At 47.4% G+C, this 18,915-nt stretch overlaps 2 protein-coding genes across 11 annotated transcripts in view; one reads left to right on the top strand and one right to left on the bottom strand.

Annotated features, from left to right (window-relative positions):
* Nucleotides 1-5,973, top strand: part of ANGPTL2 (angiopoietin like 2) — a 35,282-nt gene extending 29,309 nt beyond the window's left edge. The window contains exons 4-5 of the mRNA XM_017549122.2: nucleotides 1,146-1,416; nucleotides 4,228-5,973. Of these exons, the coding sequence (XP_017404611.1) occupies nucleotides 1,146-1,416; nucleotides 4,228-4,427 (471 nt within the window). The 3' untranslated portion in view covers nucleotides 4,428-5,973. The remainder of the gene's footprint in view (nucleotides 1-1,145; nucleotides 1,417-4,227) is intronic.
* Nucleotides 1-18,915, bottom strand: part of RALGPS1 (Ral GEF with PH domain and SH3 binding motif 1) — a 379,879-nt gene that overhangs the window by 141,723 nt on the left and 219,241 nt on the right. The gene's annotated exons all lie outside the window — the stretch shown is intronic.

Genomic DNA, 18,915 nt, shown 5'->3' on the forward strand with positions numbered 1-18,915 from the left:
ACCATGCTAAGGGCTTTCGTGCTTGCTTTAATCTCATAACAACCCCCTGAGGGAGGGTCTGTAAGGACCCAGCTTACAGGTGAAAATGTGGAGTAATTTACTCAGGGTTGCAAAGCTAGGAATTGCCCAGTAGTGACTGCAGGTGAGGCATCTGACACTGACGCTCACAAACTACCTGAAGTCATGATACCTTGAACATGTGGCTCTGCTATGCCCCTTCTTGAGTCTCCTGTCTTGGTTGTCCCCTACCCCACCTCCTGACCAGCCTGTGTCTCTGCTTTCTTCTCCTCTTCCACCTTCATTAGGAGGAGGAGACTTTTTCCTCCTTTCTTAGAGGCAATGCAGTGCAATGATTAAGACTGGGTTCTTGGTTCAAATCCTGGCTCACCCTCAGGCACTCTGTGATCCTGAGCCTCTCTGGGCCTCAATTCATCCATTCTAGGGAGAATAATGATAGTACTTAGTTCTTAGAGTTGACATGAGGATTAATAAAACAACCTATGTGTAGTTCTTATAACAGTGCCAGCATATCATAAGCACTCAATAAATACTAAATAATAATTATATTAATGAATCATCTATTCACAAGACTTTAGTGGCCATCACTCAGCTGCTGACCCCAAAACTACATGCAAAAAACAATAGCCACAAAACCACTGGATTTTAGACCTAGAGGGGAGTCCCAGTGGATGGGACACATGTCACAGCTCACACCTGTCTGGTACATTAGAGCTTACATGTGACCCTCACACACAGCCATCTCCAGAGAAGGAGGTGAAGCTCAGTGAAGGTCAGGGATTTGTCTGAGGAATGCTTGCCATGTCCCTACTGAGTGCCAGGCCCTCAACTTGCCACAGCACACGTGTTGCTGCAGCAAGCCTGTGGGGAAGGTAATGTAGCCTCCCCAACACAAGAGAAATCTGGGGTTCACATGATGCCTGGCATAGAGTAGGCACTCAACATATTTTTGAATAATGTGTGAGTCACAGAGAGATTAAGTGATGGAGTAAGGGTCTGAACCAGGCCTGCTTCATGCTCTGCTTGTTTCCCAGGCCCCTCTATGCAGAGCTGAGGGTCCAACAGCCAGGCCTGCTGGCTGCAGGCACTGCAGGCTCCACATTAACACTCTCCTGGCTTTTCCCCAGCAAGGGTTTGGCAACATTGATGGCGAATACTGGCTGGGCCTGGAGAATATTTACTGGCTGACGAACCAAGGAAACTACAAACTCCTGGTGACCATGGAGGACTGGTCTGGCCGCAAAGTCTTTGCAGAATACGCCAGCTTCCGCCTGGAACCTGAGAGCGAGTATTATAAGCTGCGGCTGGGGCGCTACCATGGCAATGCAGGTGACTCCTTTACATGGCACAATGGCAAGCAGTTCACCACCCTGGACAGAGATCATGATGTCTACACAGGTAGGAAAAGTGGAGTCAAACCCAGGTGCAGGGCAGGGAAGAGAGGTCAACCAGAGTCAGAGCCCTTGACTCCAGGGCTTGGAAGTGGGAAGATCCCAGGGTGATGAGCAGCTGGGCCAAGCTGCCTGACCCTGTTCCCACCCCCTGAGGGTCCCTTCTTCTGCCCATAGGTCCCCTTCATAAAGCTAGGTCAGAGTGGCATTTACAAATTTAAAAAAAACGGGGAGGGGTACATAAAGAGGCATAAAAATCACACATACCAAAGCCAACTGGGGTCAAGGCAGAAAGGCATGTGCTGGGCTGTGCCTTCACCACCTCTGTCCAAGGCACCTGGTATAGAGCTAATCATCTGTGTAGGCTCTGGGCTCCAGTGCTGGCCCCACCTCCTACCAGCCATGTGTCCTTGGGCATGCTGCTAAATCTCCCTGGGTCTCAGTTTCTGCATCTGGCAGTAAGGACAAGAACTACCTTGCATGGTAGGGAGAAGGGTAGAGAGAATGTATCTAAAGTGCTTTGTCTAGGATTTGGCACACAGTGAGGGCTCCATACCAGCTGGCTTTATTCATGGTCAGTTACTGCATGTAACGCTAGTGCAGTGCTTAGAGGAAGCTATTAAGAGGAAACTAGATAGGAGAGAGGAAGTGATTTGTCTAAGATCACACGCTTCAAATCTAGGTCTTTACTAAGAAGTCTTTATTAAACAAAAAACAAGAGAGAAAACAGAAAATTAAAAAAAACACAGATGTGGTCTGGCCCTGAGTCCAGATATCAGACTCCCACACAGTTAATGCCTCCCAGGGCTGACACCCAGTTTCTTGAGATGAAGCCCTCTGGGCCCTGACAGGCTCCTCCCTAAGGCTGGCACCACGCAACAGCCAATGCTGCCCCAGGCTCAGGCTGTCTGCTCTCGTAGGCAAATCCAGGCCCCTCTTGCCTCCATTTCCTATGTGATCTTGGTCTGAGGGCTACTCCCTCCCCCTTGAGAAGCAAGCTCTCGGGACTGTCTTATAAATGGCCTACACCTCAGGCAGGCCCTGAAACCTACATACTAAGGTGGAGGGGATCCTCATGCCTTACGGCAGCCACATTCTAAAAGGTAGTTCTCCCAACATCAGGTGACAGGAGGGACATGACCTGTCCATCCCTACATCACACAGACACCTCTGTCCACCCAGTGACACTGAACTGGCCCTGCCCAAAGGGGCCATGGAGGAGGAACAGGCCCTTGTTCCAAAGCAGTAGGGGCTGCCAAGCTTCTAGAAGAGCAGGGCAGGAGGATGATCCTCTCAGAGCTGGTCAGACCCTGAGACATGGGGGCTGCTACAGCCTTTCTGGAGGGCCACCTCCTTAGGGAGTGGGAAGAGTGTTCTACGAGCCAAAACTCAGATATAGCCAGCAAAAAAATCAGTGGCTGGCAAGTTCCTTGTCCCTGGAAGCGTGTGGGGCCTCTGCTGGCAAAGAGAAGGCTAGTTATGGTGTGCCCAAGGCTCTCCCTACTATAACAGTCCAACACTGCCACTTGGTCCCTGTGGCTTGGAGTCATGGCCCAGAAGACCCCAGAAAAACTCTGGGAAAACCTAGGCTGCACCTCCCCTCTTGCTTTCTGCCTCAGACTAAGTGCAACCTCCTCACCTCATCCCACAGCCTCGGCCACCTGCTCTGTTGGGCCCTCCAACCCACAATCCTGACTGGAGCAGCCCCTCTCCAGAGTACGGGGTTCATCCCCCGGCCTAGTCAGGAAATTGGCAACCCCCCCTTCACTAAGAACAATGCTGGCAGATGGTTGCCCCTCTCCTCCTGCCACAGAGTACGCTGCCCCTGCATGCCCGCACGCACCTTCCCACAGTTTTTACTGTTGTTCCGAACTGCTTGTCCTTGGCAGCAAAATTCAGCATGATGTGGTAATGCCAAGAGTTTTATGGAAATACCTTTCCTTTGTGAAGTAATACAAAAAATTAGATGGAATACAAGCCAGGGAGGACTTGGAGGAGCATTTCATCTTAAACACGTTTTTTGCCATTCTATAAAGACTCCTGATCCAACAGTTTCAACTCTAAAAATTCCGAAGAAGAAGCTTTTCTCCCTCCCTGCCCACCTCAGGCCATCTCTGTTTCCTATCAGAACACAAGGTGTGGAGTTACCCTGGGGTCTCCTTTACACCCAGCCCTAGGCTAAGTGTCAAGTACACACCCTCATTCAGTCCTCACAGCTGTCCTGTGTGGCAGGCATCATTTTTATTCTCATTTGACAGATGAGAATACAGTGGCTGAGAGAGGTTAAGTCATTTGTCTGAGATCACACAGCTAGTTATTTATAAAGCTGAGCCTTGGCCAGGAGCGGTGGCTCATGCCTGTAATCCCAGCACTTTGGAAGGCTGAGGCGGGTGGATCATGAGGTCAGGAGTTCAAGACTAGCCTGGCCAAGATGGTGAAACCCCATCTCTACTAAAAATGAAAAAAAAAAAAAAATTAGCTAGGCATGGTGGCACGCGCCTGTAGTCCCAGCTACTCGGGAGGCTGAGGCAGAAGAATCGCCTGAACTGAGGAGGTGGAGGTTGCAGTGAGCCAAGATCACACCACTGCACTCCAGCCTGGGTGACAGAGTGAGACTCTGTCTCAAAAAAAAAAAAGCTGAGCCTCAAAGGCAGGACTGAAGCATGGCCTCTGGCCACCCATGGAGACAGTCTACCCCTCAAGCATTCTTGCTCCAGATGCCTCCCAGAGAGGGTTTTGCTGAAGGCCCCAAGAAAACTATCAACACAGGTAGAATGGCCTCCTCCCAGACACCCTCTCATTGCCTTCTCTCTTGCAGGAAACTGTGCCCATTACCAGAAGGGAGGCTGGTGGTATAATGCCTGTGCCCATTCCAACCTCAATGGCGTCTGGTACCGCGGGGGCCATTATCGGAGCCGCTACCAGGATGGAGTCTACTGGGCTGAGTTCCGAGGAGGCTCTTACTCACTCAAGAAAGTGGTGATGATGATCCGACCCAATCCCAACACCTTCCACTAAGCCAGCTCCCCTTCCTGACTTCTCATGGCCATTGCCAGGAGCCCACCCTGGTCACACTGGCCACAGCACAAAGAGCAACTCCTCACCAGTTCATCTTGAGGCTGGGAGGACAGGGGTGCTGGATTCTGTTTTCCGAAGTCACTGTAGCAGATGAAGGAACTGAATCGATACAGTGTTTTTTGTCCCTCCTACTTTCCTTCACACCATACAGCCCCTCATGTCTCCAGGACAGGACAGGACTACAGACAACTTTCTTTAAATTAAGTCTCTACAATAAAAACACAACTGCAAAATACCTTCATAATATACATGTATATACATATATATGCATTTAGATATACATCACGTGATATATCTAGATCCATATATAGGTTTGCCTTAGATACCTAAATACACATATACTCAGTTCTCAGATGTTAAAGCTGTCACCAGCAGCTTTGCTCTTAGGAGAAAAGCATTTCATTAGTGTTGTATTACTTGAGTCTACAGACAGATCACAGACTGTGTGGTCTCAATTGAAAGGATCATCCTTGGCATCTGTGTGCCTGGATTGTCCCAGGGTGTCTACAATGCTAATCTCTCACATAGGGGTTCCCAGCTTCTTAAGAACCCCTTTTGGCACCTAATTAAATTTCAAAATCTCTACCCCACCATTTTCATACTTCCCCCATTCTCAGGACTTTTCACCATCCATCACCCACTTATGCCTTCATTAAGTGCCTTCTGTGTGTCAGTCCCTGGCCACTCACTGCAGTTCAAGGCCCCCTTTTCACTCTGCTGTGCTCCTTGCCTACCTACTCCCTGCCTTTTCTGTGGCACAGCCCCTTCTTTCCAGGCAAGATTCCTCAGCTTCTGAGTAGGAAACACTCTGAGCTCCAGGTTTCTGGTTGGGAAGGGAGGGCCAGGCCAAAAGCTCCACCAGCTGCATAAATAATGTACTCGCAGTTTTGTATCTTCCATTCATACTTTAGCCTACATGTCATTTTAGTCTTCACACAAATAATAACCTATCTGGCCAGGAGATAATCGGTTGACAGAAGTCATCAGATCACCAGAGCCCCCAGCTGGCTACAGACCAGAGGTTCACGCTCTCCAGCTGACTAGTCTGCATCTCATCTCCAAACTATACTTTCCTGGAGAACAAGTGCCACAAAAATGAAAATGGGCCACTTCTCATGAGTTGCTGAATCATCAGGGGCCACAGACCCCTCAGTTGATGCACTGCGGTATGGTGGCTTTCTGAGTCCTGTTGGCCACGAAGTGTCAGCCTCAGCACTCCCAGGACTATTGCCAAGGAGGGGCAAGGAATGAGTCAAGAAGGTGAGACCCTTCCCATGGGCACGTGGGCCAGGCTGTGTGAGATGTTGGATGTTTGGTACTGTCCATGTCTGGGTGTGTGCCTATTACCTCAGCATTTCTCACAAGTGTACCATGTAGCATGTTTTGTGTATATAAAAGGGAGGGTTTTTAAAAAATATATTCCCAGATTATCCTTGTGACATGAATCTGCAATAAAAGCCATCAGTGCTATTTGGATGTATCTACACTATGTGTTACTGTTTTAGAACGCCTTCCTGGAGCCTCCCATATCAGAGTCTCTTTAAGTAAAACCAGGAAGAGATTTGGCACCAGGACACACACCAAAATCATTTAAATCACATTCTCCCTATCTCTGGTTTTCACCTATACCCTCAGAAGTACCACAAAAGTACTTCATGCCAAGATGGCTCTCTGAAGCTCCACTCCCTCACAACCAGCTGGGTCCTGGATATCTCCACAAGATGTCCTCTAAGCACCTCACGGGCAGTGCACTTAACACCTGCCACACCTGTCTTCCAGGTCTGGTACCTTTCACCAAATGGCACCAGTTACTCCATTGCTCAGATCAAAAACAAGAACTCCTCCCTTCCCCTGCCAAGGACAATCCATCCCTCTAGGCCAAGCCATCTTGCCTGCCTTAGCATAAGATCTCATCTCTTCTCCCTTCAACTACCACAACAGGCTCCAGACCAGGAGCCTCCATCTCTGTCATTCCAATCCAACTTCCACACTAGCCGCCAGAACTGTCTCTTTGTAAAGCAAATCTGTGGGTCGGGGAAGTAATTCTAGGCATAAGAGGAAACCCCAAAACCTAAAGGAAAAGACTAAAAGATACAACTTTTCTCAAAACTCAAATTTTCTGCTTTCCAAAAACAAAAAAAAAAAAACATGACCAAGATTAAAAGGCAAATATCAAACAAGAGAAAAATATTTGAAACATATATAGCAAATAGAGAATATTCATGCTATACTAAAACATTTTTCAAATCAAGAAAGATGCAAATCTTGTAATAGAAAACTTGGCAAAGTATATGTACACATAAGAAGACTCACAAATGGCCAGTAAACAAGATGTCAACCTCAGCAGTAATCAAAGAGGTGCTATAAATGAAGGATAAACCACCATGTGTTGCCTCTCAGATTGGCAAAGATGAAGAAAAAAGCCAATCTCCATGTTGACAAGGGAATGGACAAATGTGTCACTATGGATGGATGTATAAATTGACTCCATATTTTTGAAGAGTAACTTGCCAATGTATATATCAAAATTGTAAAGGCACTTATACCCTGGACCCCAGCAATCCTTCTACCTAATGACCAAGTGACACAAGCACATGACAGCTTTTTCTAGGAAAGCTGCAGTTAGAGATGCACTGATATGCACTGAAGCCTACCATGTGCTTAGAAACAAGTGTGTGTGTGTGTGTGTGTGTGTGTGTGTGTGTGTGTGTTTTAGTGTTTTATGTCACCGTCACAGAAGCTCTGTGAAGGAGGGATCATTATTGTCACTTTACAGAAGAGGCAAAAATGACACTTGAAGTCAGACTGCTGGTAAGAATGCGCCGGCAGCAATTAATCCAGAAGGTGCTAGGTGTCAGGCACCAAGTCAGAGTTCTCAACTCCCTTTCTCCTAAGCCCCTAGTCAGTTGTTAGGATCACAGTGGAATCTGAATGGTATTTGAAGAAAATATCTCAGTCTTGTCCCAGACCAGTCACCCCTCCACACACACCTGGAGTGGAGTGTGTGGGACATAGGGAACAAGGGCAAAGGAAAACAAGGTCCAGCCTTACTGGTCACTGGTCTTGGCTCCAAAATCCCAAACAGAGAGCTCTGGGAAGCCATGCTGGATACCGCAGAGCCACCCTTTTTCTAAACTAGTTAGGATTCAAATGAAAGCAGGCTGTGATACTGGCTACTTCTCCCAAACCCCATCTTAGTACCCAAGACTGAATCTTAATCAAACCACACCCAGGCTTTATTGGAGAGGAAAGAATAAGCTCATCAGAGATGTGGAGAAAATGAAAGGTGGGGGTCATCAGCTCACTAAGCTGGTGGCATGGAAGAAGAGCATGCGGCAGGAGGCCTCTGTCCAACCACCCTAGCCAGGGTACCTAGTAAATTGCTCTACTTGCCAGCAAAGACAGCCAGTCAGCATCCTAGAGACTGGCCAACCAGACCATCCTCTCCTATCCCATCGTGACCTTTTAAGGCCTACAATCACAGGAGTCCTACTAAGTTCTCCATGGTGGGTGCATTGCATTTGCAGACCCAAAAGGAAGTCGATGAATCCCAGACTTTCTCCTGCCCCAGCCAAACCCCTGTATCCCAGTTTTAGCCAATACCTTGGTCACTTGGGGGGCAAGGGGCACCCAGCTGCTGGACTTGTGTGGGGAACAGGGCCAGAAGACAGTGATGTTTTCTGAGCAAGCGACACTGAACAAGACTCCCTTCCCCAAATTTTGCCGATTTGAGCAAGACTAAAAGAGAAACCTTCAAATTACTGAAAACAATGGTAATGGGAGTATACCATGTTCACAGTTCACAGCCACTCTTAGGGGGTTCAAGGTGTCCTCTCTAATCTCCCAAGACCCCCTCATCTGTTTCACACAAACTTGTCAAAACTCTGGTTATAGTAAGAGAAACCCACATGACTAGATTAAGCAAAACAAGGGAAGTTTTTAAGTGTAACAACATGTTTAAGACACTCTTTCTGCCTCAGTTTTATCTGAGACTCCAAAGGCTAAAGACAAGATAAAAGCTGTGACATCATCTTTGCAAAGGGCATGGCCTCGCACTGGCTCTCCAGTATTAGTTGATGGCTTCCCTGAAGCTGTGTGAGAAGTACAGAAAGAAGGTCCTTTGGACGGGGGAATCAACTGTCCTTCACATGTTCCTGACACTTTCAGTCAAGTGAGAGGGACTTCAAGGGATCATTCCCACAGCCTGACAAGGGAGGGCATAAGCACTCCTGTCTGACTTAGGGCCAGGGGCACAGAGCAGTGAGAAGAGGGGCCCACGCTGACAGCACAAGGCCAGCCCACTGAGGCACAAATTCAGGCTTCCTAGGATCAGAGGGCTGCCTAGATGGTGAGGGCAGAGACAGGGCAGGAAATACAAGAGCCAGGGAGGGAGTTATAAATTACTGCATCAAAGGACCTGAGTCAGAGGTGCCCAAAGGGAGATTCTGAAGCAGCAGCAGCCAAAAGGGGGAAAGACAGAGCTGGGTTGCTTGCATGAGCATCTGGCATACCCACAGGGTACAAGCTCTGAGTTACCAACAGCTATGAAAGATGGGCCCTTCTCTCTTACTTCTTCCTGCCCTGTTCCCAAGGGCCAGAAAACTCAGTGAAGTTTGGGGAGGCAATGGAACTGGCAGGGATCCAGCAAAGAAGCTGACTGTGTGTTGGCCAGGTGCTGTGGCTCACACCTCCCAGAACTTTGGGAGGCCGAGGTCGGACGACTGCTTGAGCCCAGGAGTTTGAAACAAGCCCAGGCAACATGGTGAAACCCCCATCTCTACGAAAAAAAAAAAAAAAAAAAAGCTTGGCATGGTGGCATGCAACTGTGGTCCTAGCTACTCAAGAAGCTGAGGTGGGAGGCAAAGGCTACAGTGAGCCAAGATCATGCCACTGCACTCCAGGTGGGAAAAAAAAAAAAAAAAAAAGAGAGAGAGAGAGAGAGAGACCCTGTCTCAAAACAAACAAGTTGACCATGTGTCTTCCCCCAATCCAGGCCTCCACAGCTGGTCAGCTTTAAGAGTCCAGACTTGCAATTACTACACTGGACTGTCTGGAATGAGGGACTATTGGGCTGTTTCATGCCCAACACCTGAAAGACCAAGGGACCTGCTAAGTTTTCAGCTTTGACTGGGAAAAGAAAAGTCCACAGAGTAGGCTCAAAAGGACACTGGGGGAAAAATGAGGTTGGTTTCTTCTTACACCTGATTGAGTCCAACTCATTTAATAAGCTGGTTACATAAGGACACGAGGTATCTCCCCAAGTCCACGGGCAGGGACACAGCTGGGCCTTACAAGGGCCAAGAACCAGAAATTGCCTGGAAAGCCTTCAAGATGCAAGGCAGCAACTTTCTCAGCTCCTCTCCCTTGCTCTTTCCTTTCCCCTTTCCCTTTCCTGCAGAGTCTCTTTCTCTGCTTCTCATCATGCATCCATCTGTGGACTATTCTCCGTACTTGTTCTGGCACATGGCACCAGATGACATTTCTCAGCTCATGTTCTCCTGGTCTGAGTGCCAGCACATCTACAATCCAATGCTGGCTCCCAGGTAGAAAATCCAATTGGCCCAGTTGGGGCTGGGTATCCACCCCAACTCTATGGCTCTGGCCTTGGAGCAGAGCTAGGTAGAAGGAACACTGTTGCTGGCATGCAGGGGAAGTTCCCAGATTCCCAGAGAAGGAGGGGTCACAGGCTGGGTCTATATCCAGAAAGGTATCTTGGCTACACTCCAGACGTTATTGGTCCCCATCCTCTCCAGGACCATATTTTGCCAGCCAGACATTACTCACCAGATGGGATCCTATTCCCCAGCCCCTCTGCTGCTGACCCCTGCACTATCCCAGAAATCATATCCAACCCTTCTAGGGCCAGGTGGCTAACTAACGTGACACCTGGCTATGCCCAGATGGACCTCTTCCTGGGTACACTGCCCTTCCTGGGTATGCTGTGTTTCTCCATAGTCTCTCTAGACACAGGGGGCAAGAGGGTTCTCATTCATAGGGTCTTCTTAGCTCTATTTTCATCTGGATAGCACTAATAATAGCCACCAACTATAGAGTGTTTTCCATGTGCCAGGAAGTATGCATGGCTCTTCGAATTCTCACAACAACTCTATAAGGTGGATTCTATAATTACTCTCTCTTCAACATAATAGAAAACTTTCATCAGAGAGGTGAGTGATCTGCCCAAGTGCATGCAGCCTGACACTCAGAATGTGAACTCGGGCCAGTCTGATTCCTGAGCTCCTGCCTCTACAGCATCAATCACTATACCCAGGGAGGAGGTGAGATCACACTACAGCTCCTATGTCACCCCATATCGCTCAGTAATATGTCTGAGAATCACAGTGCTATGGAGCCTTCTGCCCATAGGAGTGGATATGTTAGGTGGCCAGCCAGCCAGCCCGCCTGTGCAGCAGCAGCAGCTTGGTATCAGAAGGTCCCTAGATGTCAGGAAGCTAGTCCATAGCTGTCTGCCACATTTATCTCAAACAGTGGACACCGAATAATACGGGAAAGTGCTGGAGAATGTTTCGCAGCTCCGTGGGCCTACCAATCCTTTGCCAGACCTGCAGCTCCTCTTCTTCTTGCCATTTGTCCTACAGCCTACAGACTCATCAGCTCCCTGCTTTGGTACTCTGAACATCCTACTTGTGGATGCTCTGGCAGTCACCAGATGACCAGATCTATCTGGTTCAAACCCTAGTCCTCATCATCTGATAACTGGGTTCCAGTAGTGGTGGTTCATCTCCCATATCCATGCCTCCAGGCCTGGCGCTTGCTTACAGGTCTCTCTCAGACCCCAGAGTCAGGCCTGAAACAGTCCTAGCCTGGGATTCTGCCCCTGTAGACATGATGTTTTGATACCAACAATCCCTGAGACATTCAAGTATCCCTGTCTCTCCTGAATGGCCATCCTGGGCCAGCTCAGCTCACACTGGGAGCCTAGACACAGACAATCTCTCCCATCTGCACAGCACTCCCACAGCTCTGCCACATGCAGCACCTCGTAGGTGGGTGGGCCATCTGCCTGTCCCATGCCGTGCTTGCATGGTCATGATATTAATAAATCCAGCTCCACAGGCTGGTCAAGGAATCTTCCCTTTCCCACAGCTGCATCATATCCTGAAGCTGAAAGGCATCTCACAGTACCAGGAGAGGGCTCCTTGGGCTAGGAAGGACAGGACACATTTGCCATAAGCCTCAGCAGAGCTGGGAATGACCCAGAGCCTAGAAGGATAGTTAATGTGGAGGGAGTGAAATTAGAATTCCCATCTGAAGCCATGTGATGACAGACGCCTACGCCCTAGTCATCTCAACAAGGGAAAAGGATTAAAAGAAGCACACAGCCTTCTCCAAGCCTGGAATGTTGACTAAGCCCCAGGCAAGTGTGCAGGGGATGGATTTAGGTCAGCCTCCTCTCCAGAGGAACCCAAGAGCAAGGCAGCCTTCTTCATCAATCAGGGCAGTGCGGTGTGTGCTGGGGGCACAGGGAGAGGGAATACGGATAGATACTCAGGAAGCAGAAGCAAGGGCAAGGGGTGGCTTATCAGTTGGATGGGAGGCCAGAAGGCCTGGCTGGGGCCACAGAGAAACGTATATTTTTTTAAAATGCCATCTTGTGCCTATCATTTTAGCATAAATAAAACATGGCGGATAATATCCAGCGTCAGTAAGAGTAGAAAATATAGGCATACTAATATCCTGTTTGTGGAAATATAACTGCACGCATTTCAGAGGGCATGCCAGCAGTAGGCACTGTGAAGTTACAGAGTCTTTGCCCTAGCAATTCCACTTCCAGCACTCAGTGTTTCAGAAGTGCTCTAATAGGAGCGTAAGGACACAGATAAGGGAGCTCCCCACTACGCTACAGGCTACAGCAATCCCTTATCCAAAATGCTTGGGACCAGAAATCTTCCAAATTTCAGATTTTTTCAGAGTTTTGAATATCTGCATTATACTCACCTGTTGAGCAAACCTAATCTGAAAATCTGAAATCCAAAAATACTCCAATGAAGCTTTTCTTTGAGCATCATGTTGACTCTTAAAATGTTTTAGATTTTGGATTTTCAGATTAGGTATATTCAACTTGTATATGTAAAAGGGAAAACTAGAAACAGCCTAAATATTTATCAGTTGGGGCACAGCTAGAAAAATCAGCACTCATCCAGATGACATCCAACACACTGCCCATACATCTGTGAGTGCCAAAAAGCTACCAGAAAGAACAAGGGAGTTCTAGATTTACTGCCGCTATACAATATCTCTGACAGTTTACATGTGCAAAACAATACATGTAAAAGGTTCCCACTTTGATTAAAAAGCACAGTATCATGTACCCTCCACAGGCACGTCCATTTGGATTTCTGGATTAGAATGTCTGGAAGCATACACACCCACTGCAAACACTGGCTGCCTCTGGCAAGCGGGAGAAGAATGGCACATTCACTTTTTACTTTACAAAATTCTTTTATGTGAATTAAGTAAAAATGATTCACATAATTTTTAACAAGCAATATGTTACTTTTGTAATTTTTAAGTTTTTTAAAAAATGAGTGGGCACCAAATGCCTTTCTGAATGGTCACAAAAAAGGATATATCCTGGTTTCCCCTGAGTACTCAGCAGCCCACTGTACACTCCATCAAAGAATGACAGGCTTCCTGAGGGTAGCCTTCCAGGCCCTCTCAGACCCTCATCAGTCATCCCCAGGCACCCATCTTCCTTACAGAACTGCAAGAACTCTTCACCTCTCAAAGCAGCAACCACCCTCTCTAGCCTATTGAATCCCCCACCTCAAAACTAGCTTTTGAGAGAGTCCAGCACTTGCTGCTGCCCTAGAGGTCAATGTTACAGTTCTTTATGTGTTGAGTTTTACAGCTGATTTTGTCCCAATACAGATTGGTCAACAAAGTAATAAATGTGGGGTAGTGATAAAGGTTGGTGCAATGTGCTCATTATCCATTGCCGTGTGACAAATTATTCCAAAACTTATCCTCTTACAATAAACATTTATTATCTTGCAGTTTCTGTGGATTGGGAATTTGGGCATCTCAGCTGTGTGTCTCTGGCTAAGGTCTCTGATGAGACTTCAGTTGAGCTGTTGGCTGGGGCTGCAGTCTCATCTGAAGGCTCGCCTTTTAAGCAGAATCTTCTTCCAAACTCCCTCACATGGTTGTTGGCAGGTCTCAATCCCATGCCACATGGGCCTAGACTGCCAAACACAGAGCAGCTGGAGTCCTCCAAGATGAATGATCCAAAAGAGAGTAAGAAAGGGAAAGCACTGAACATAAAAGGGATAGTCTTTAATTATCTAATCTTGGAAGGGACAGCCCATTACTTGTCATATTTGTTAGAAGCAAATCACTATATTCTGCCTACACTTAAGGGGAAGGGATTATACAAGGATATGATAACAGGGAACAGAAATCATTAGGGGCCATCGGCTGGGCATGGAGGCTCACGCCTGTAACACCAGCACTTTGGAAGGCCAAGGCGGACGGATCACGAGACAGGGTTCAAGACCAGCCTGGCCAACATAGTGAAACTCTGTCTCTACTAATAGTGCAAAAAATTAGCTGGGCATGGTGGCAGGCACCTGTAATCCCAGCCACTCCGGAGGCTGAGGCAGGAGAATAGCTTGAACCTGGAAGGCAGAGGTTGCAGTGAGCCGAGATTGCTCCATTGCACTCCAGCCCAGGTGACAATGCGAGACTCAGTCTCAAAAAAAAAAAAAAAATCATCGGGGGCCATCTGAAAAGTGGTCTACTACACAAAATCTTTAGGTTCTCAGGACTATCGTCCTAACTATTTCTCTCTGCAACAATGCAAGGAGACATTCCAATGGCCCCAGGTTGGTCCTGAAGATGCAGAAGCTCCCCAGTCTTTCCTTTGCTCCAATCCTTTTCTTTATTAGGGCCAGCCTGGTACAAGGATACAATAAGAATTTGTCAGTAGAAGACCAGTGTCCACTCAATCTACTCGGTCCCTGCCCATGAGCCAATGTGCTTCTCCAGGACCTCCCACCAGGAAGTCTCCTTGTTCCACACAGGAAGAGTCCCTACAGATAATTTCCTTCTCAGCTGTGGTTTTTCCCAGAGGTTAAAGGCCTGTTCTGGGGAACATATGGCATATTCTGAGGTTAGTGGTTGGGGCACTGGAGTCAGACCTGGGTATAAGCATGGATCTCACCATTTACTAGTATATGAACTTTAACATGAATCTTGTTCATATTTTGCAGCTAGGAAATAAGTTAAAAATAATGCCTCCCTCAAAGGAAGGAGTGTTGGGAGGATTAAATGAGATAATGCAGTGCGGTCACACAGTAAAACAATAAACATGACTTTTTGTAATTAGTGTTAGTTTCTAATTAGAAATCCAAAAAAACTCAAGGAAGTCAAAGAGGAATAGTCATCCTAATGAGTACAAAGATTCCTACCATGAAAACAGTTTTTCTTGCACAAAATGAGTTTATGTTCTTACCTCGTTTTGCAGGGTCAGACAAAACTTTCTGACCCAGAGAAAAGCTGACTGCAGATGCTCCCTTTGTCCCAGAAAGGACAAATGGGACAAGGTTCTCCCGCCCTGGGCAGCCAAGCATGCAGGAAACAAGCCTTTCTCCCTAGTGCTCCTTTCTTGACCCCCACGTTTTCCTTCCACTGTTTATTTCCATGGAGATGGAGATATTAAAAGGAGGATGCATAAGTTAAGAGGCTGGGTGGAACTCTAGCAGTAAGCAAGAGATCTTGAGTTAAACTTGGTATCCGCCTGGGATATGATGTTGGGTAAGTCATGAGTCAAGCTGTGTTTTCTTCATTGACAAAATGAGGGTTTTAATAACATCCACTGGACTTTTGTAAGAAATGAGAAAGATTATGGAGTCCCAGAAAAAATGTGACTTTTTAGCGAAACCCCATCTCTACTAAAAATACAAAAAATTATCCAGGCATGGTGGCGGGTGCCTGTAATCCCAGCTACTTGGGAGGCTGAGAGAGGAGAATTGCTTGAACTCAGGAGGCAGAGGTTGCGGTGAGTGAAGATCATGCCACTGCACTCCAGCCTGGGCAACAAAGAGTGAAACTCCATCTCAAAAAACAAAAACAGAAAGTGAATTTTAAGGTAACAAATCCTGAGACTGCAAAAGGGAAGCATATTAGAGCCTGGGGTCGAGGGAAGCTTCTTCTTGCTTGCTGGATCCCAGAGAGGGTTGAATGCCTAGACTCAGGGAAGAGATTTGTTCAAAGGATTCCTGGGCTTGGGGTAGGGAGGGCAGCAAGTTGGCCCCTGTAGCATGTGGCCAGCAGGGCAGTGTAGAAAAAGGAGCATGGGGCTATGGCTTCAGGGGCAGGCAGACCAGAATCCAGCCTTAAGCTTTGTGGACTGAGAGACACCTCCTTTTCCAGCTAAGGAAGGAACCTGGTTCCACACAGGTCCAGTTGGGAAAGGCAGGAGGGGACCAGTGAGAAGTCTGAGAAGTTTGTGGCCAGGCAGCTGGCTGAGGCACCAAGCAACAACCAGGATGGATCTGTGGAACAAATGAGTGTTCCTTGGGGAACCTTGGAAACGTGGGGTGGGGAAATGAAAAAAAGGCTGGATTTCCTGTATGGGGAATGGAATTTTTTCAGTTAGGCATTATATGCTGGCTAATGTGGGGACAGCCAGTTAACACTGTTGCTAATCCTGATAAGGGAACTATTGCACCTTGGTCTTGGGGTGGCATCAAGGGGGCAACAGCCACCACTCAGATCCCCGTTCTGGGGAGCAGCAGCTCTGCCGCATCCTTGGCTTGATCCCTCCAGTGCTTGCTCTTTCCTCTCTGCTTTAAGGGGGCCCACAGTTAAGATGCACAAATGGATTCTCAAAACCAGAGGACAAGGACATGCTATGTGTCTTTATCAGATATCAGGGTTATACTCACTGACAACTGTTTTAGGTCTTTCCAAGGCTTTGCTCTAAAATGAACTGCTTTTAAAGAGCCTTTCCTCTCCCTGGCAATTTCTGAAATACAGTGACTCATCATGGGCTTCTACAGGATCCTCTAACTGGCCTTCACTCCTCCAGCCTGATCTCGAAGCCACTTGCTGCAGCCAAGGTGATGTGTGTTCAATGCAAATTCAACCCAGTGTGCCCTTGCTTAATACCCTTTCATGACTCCCTACTGCTCCTAGGTCGGTCAGAGCCTTGGGCTCCCCATTCCCCCCCACACTCCCACATCTAGGCCTTGAGCAATCTTCCCCTCCCTTCCACTGCAGCTGCTCCACATAACACCCTCCCCCTCATTCTCTACTTCCAGCCAGTTTTTCTAACAAACATGTTTTTCCCCACTTTAGGGTTCTTGCACAAGTTGTCATCTTTGTGTAAAATGCTTACCTCCCCACCTCTTCACGCAGCTTATTCATCCTTCAGAACTCTACTTCCCTCCAGAAAGCCCTTCCTGGTTCCCCGAGACTAGCTAGGGCCTCCTTGATTTGCTCCTTTGCCTTTTCCTTCATAATGCTTAGCTCACTTGAAGTTTCTTGTTCAGTGCTGGTGATCATGACCAGACTGTGAGCTCCACAGGGGCAGGGATGGTGTGTGACTGACCTACAAAAGCACCCACTCAATACGTAGTAACTGCAGTGAGGGCACACCCACCTGGCAGAGGGGCCTGATGCCTGCAGCCCTCCAACTCAGCACATGAGTCCTTCACTCACCTTGCTGAATGAGGGGCTTTGGGGCATCCGAGTAAACACCTTTTTTGACCAATGATCACTTCTTTTTGAAAGTCCTTTCAGGTATCCAACAGTTTACCCTGTTTATTTGATATCTGGAAATAACTTGTCTTGATTTTAAACTTTAGAATTTATATTTGCAAATAATTTACTTTTTGAAAATGAAAAAGTCTGCTCATTTGAAGGAATAACTTAGTTCTAAAAATTTATTTCACATGTTAGAAGTCTGGGTAAATTTTCTTAAAATGTCTCCAAATGTTTTCTTACTTACCAGAAGTGTTAGAATACCTAATTTTTATTCCTTGAGAGATCATAATTTTCTACACTGCTATGGTTACTTTTAGAATCAACTCTAAACCATTTAAGATTCATCACATTTCCAATTTAGCTATTTCCTGAAGGAAATAATAAGTAGTAAGAACAAAACACCCCCTAAATCAATATAGCTGTTTATAAACAAATGATGTAGACATTCTTCAAAGCTCTTTCCTTGCTTTTGTTAACATTGCAATCTAAACGGGTATTTGCAAGGAGCTGCTATCAGATAAAATCAGCTCCAAATAATTGACCTATTTCTCAACACTATTTTCACACTTTGAAGTAATCTGCAAGAAATTTTTTGATTCAAAGAGTCTTATTTTATAAACGTAATATATTTTTCCCCTCAGTGTTTTTAAAATTATGTTTCATCAGGAACTCACTACATCAAAGTACAGCCAACTGGCTCTAAAATTTGCATTAAAAGGAGTCAGGATACAGGATCCAAGATGGCCGTTTAGGAACAGCTCAGGATTGCAGCTCCCAGTGAAAGCGCAGAGGGTGAGTGGACGCCGCATTTTTATTGCCCACAGACTAGGAAATTCCCAGGCAGAGGAGCTCTACAAGTCACCAGCGCGGCTGTTTCAGCCAGCGCGGCTGTGCCGGCCAGCGTCGCTGCTTTGCCCCGCGGCTGCTTTGTCGGTGCCCCCAAGTAGCGGTTCTCCGTACAAAATACACCAGTCCAGGTGCCCTTTTGGTTGGCGACTGGAGCCATGGGAAGTCGCCCATTCGTCTGTTTAAAAAGGGGACTGAGCAGAGAACCAGGACAGTAGATTCCAGGGCAAAAAAAGAAAAAAAAGGCACCACAAACCTCAGTGCCACTGTTTAAGCCAGCGCAGTGAGTGGCCGCAGGGGAAAGCAAACAGACCCCGGTGCCTTTTCAACAGGCAACTGGAACACCAACTTAAAAAAGGCTCTGAGGCAGGGAGCCAGGCGATCAGGCTCAGCTGGTCCCACCCCCACAAAAGAACAGCAACCAGAAACTCTGGATTGAGAGTTTCACAGCAAGCGCAGCTGAACCCGGGATGGTACAGCTCTGTGGGGAAGGGGCTGTCTGCCATTACCAAGGCAGCCCGCCACGACGGAGGTAGCCGGCCAATGCTGAGGCAGCCCGCCGTTGCCAAGGCAACCCGCCACAGCAGAGAGACTCCGCCTCAATAGAGGCGGGCCACCATCGCCAAAGCAGTTCTAACTACACCCATATAAACAGGACTGCTGGGAAGTTCACTTGGCAGCTGGGCGGAGCCCACAGCAGCTCAGCAAAGCCTCTACAGGCAGACAGTGACTAGGCTGCCTCCTTGCTGGGCAGAGCAGGTCTGAAGGAAAAAACAAAAGAAGGCAGCAGCATAACGGAAACTCATAAATAAAGCCCTAAATCCCTGGGACAGAGCACCTGGGAACAAAAAGC

This window comes from Cebus imitator, unplaced genomic scaffold (genome assembly GCF_001604975.1).
Source record: "Cebus imitator isolate Cc_AM_T3 unplaced genomic scaffold, Cebus_imitator-1.0 Scaffold216, whole genome shotgun sequence".
In the NCBI taxonomy this organism is placed as follows: Eukaryota; Metazoa; Chordata; class Mammalia; order Primates; family Cebidae; genus Cebus; species Cebus imitator.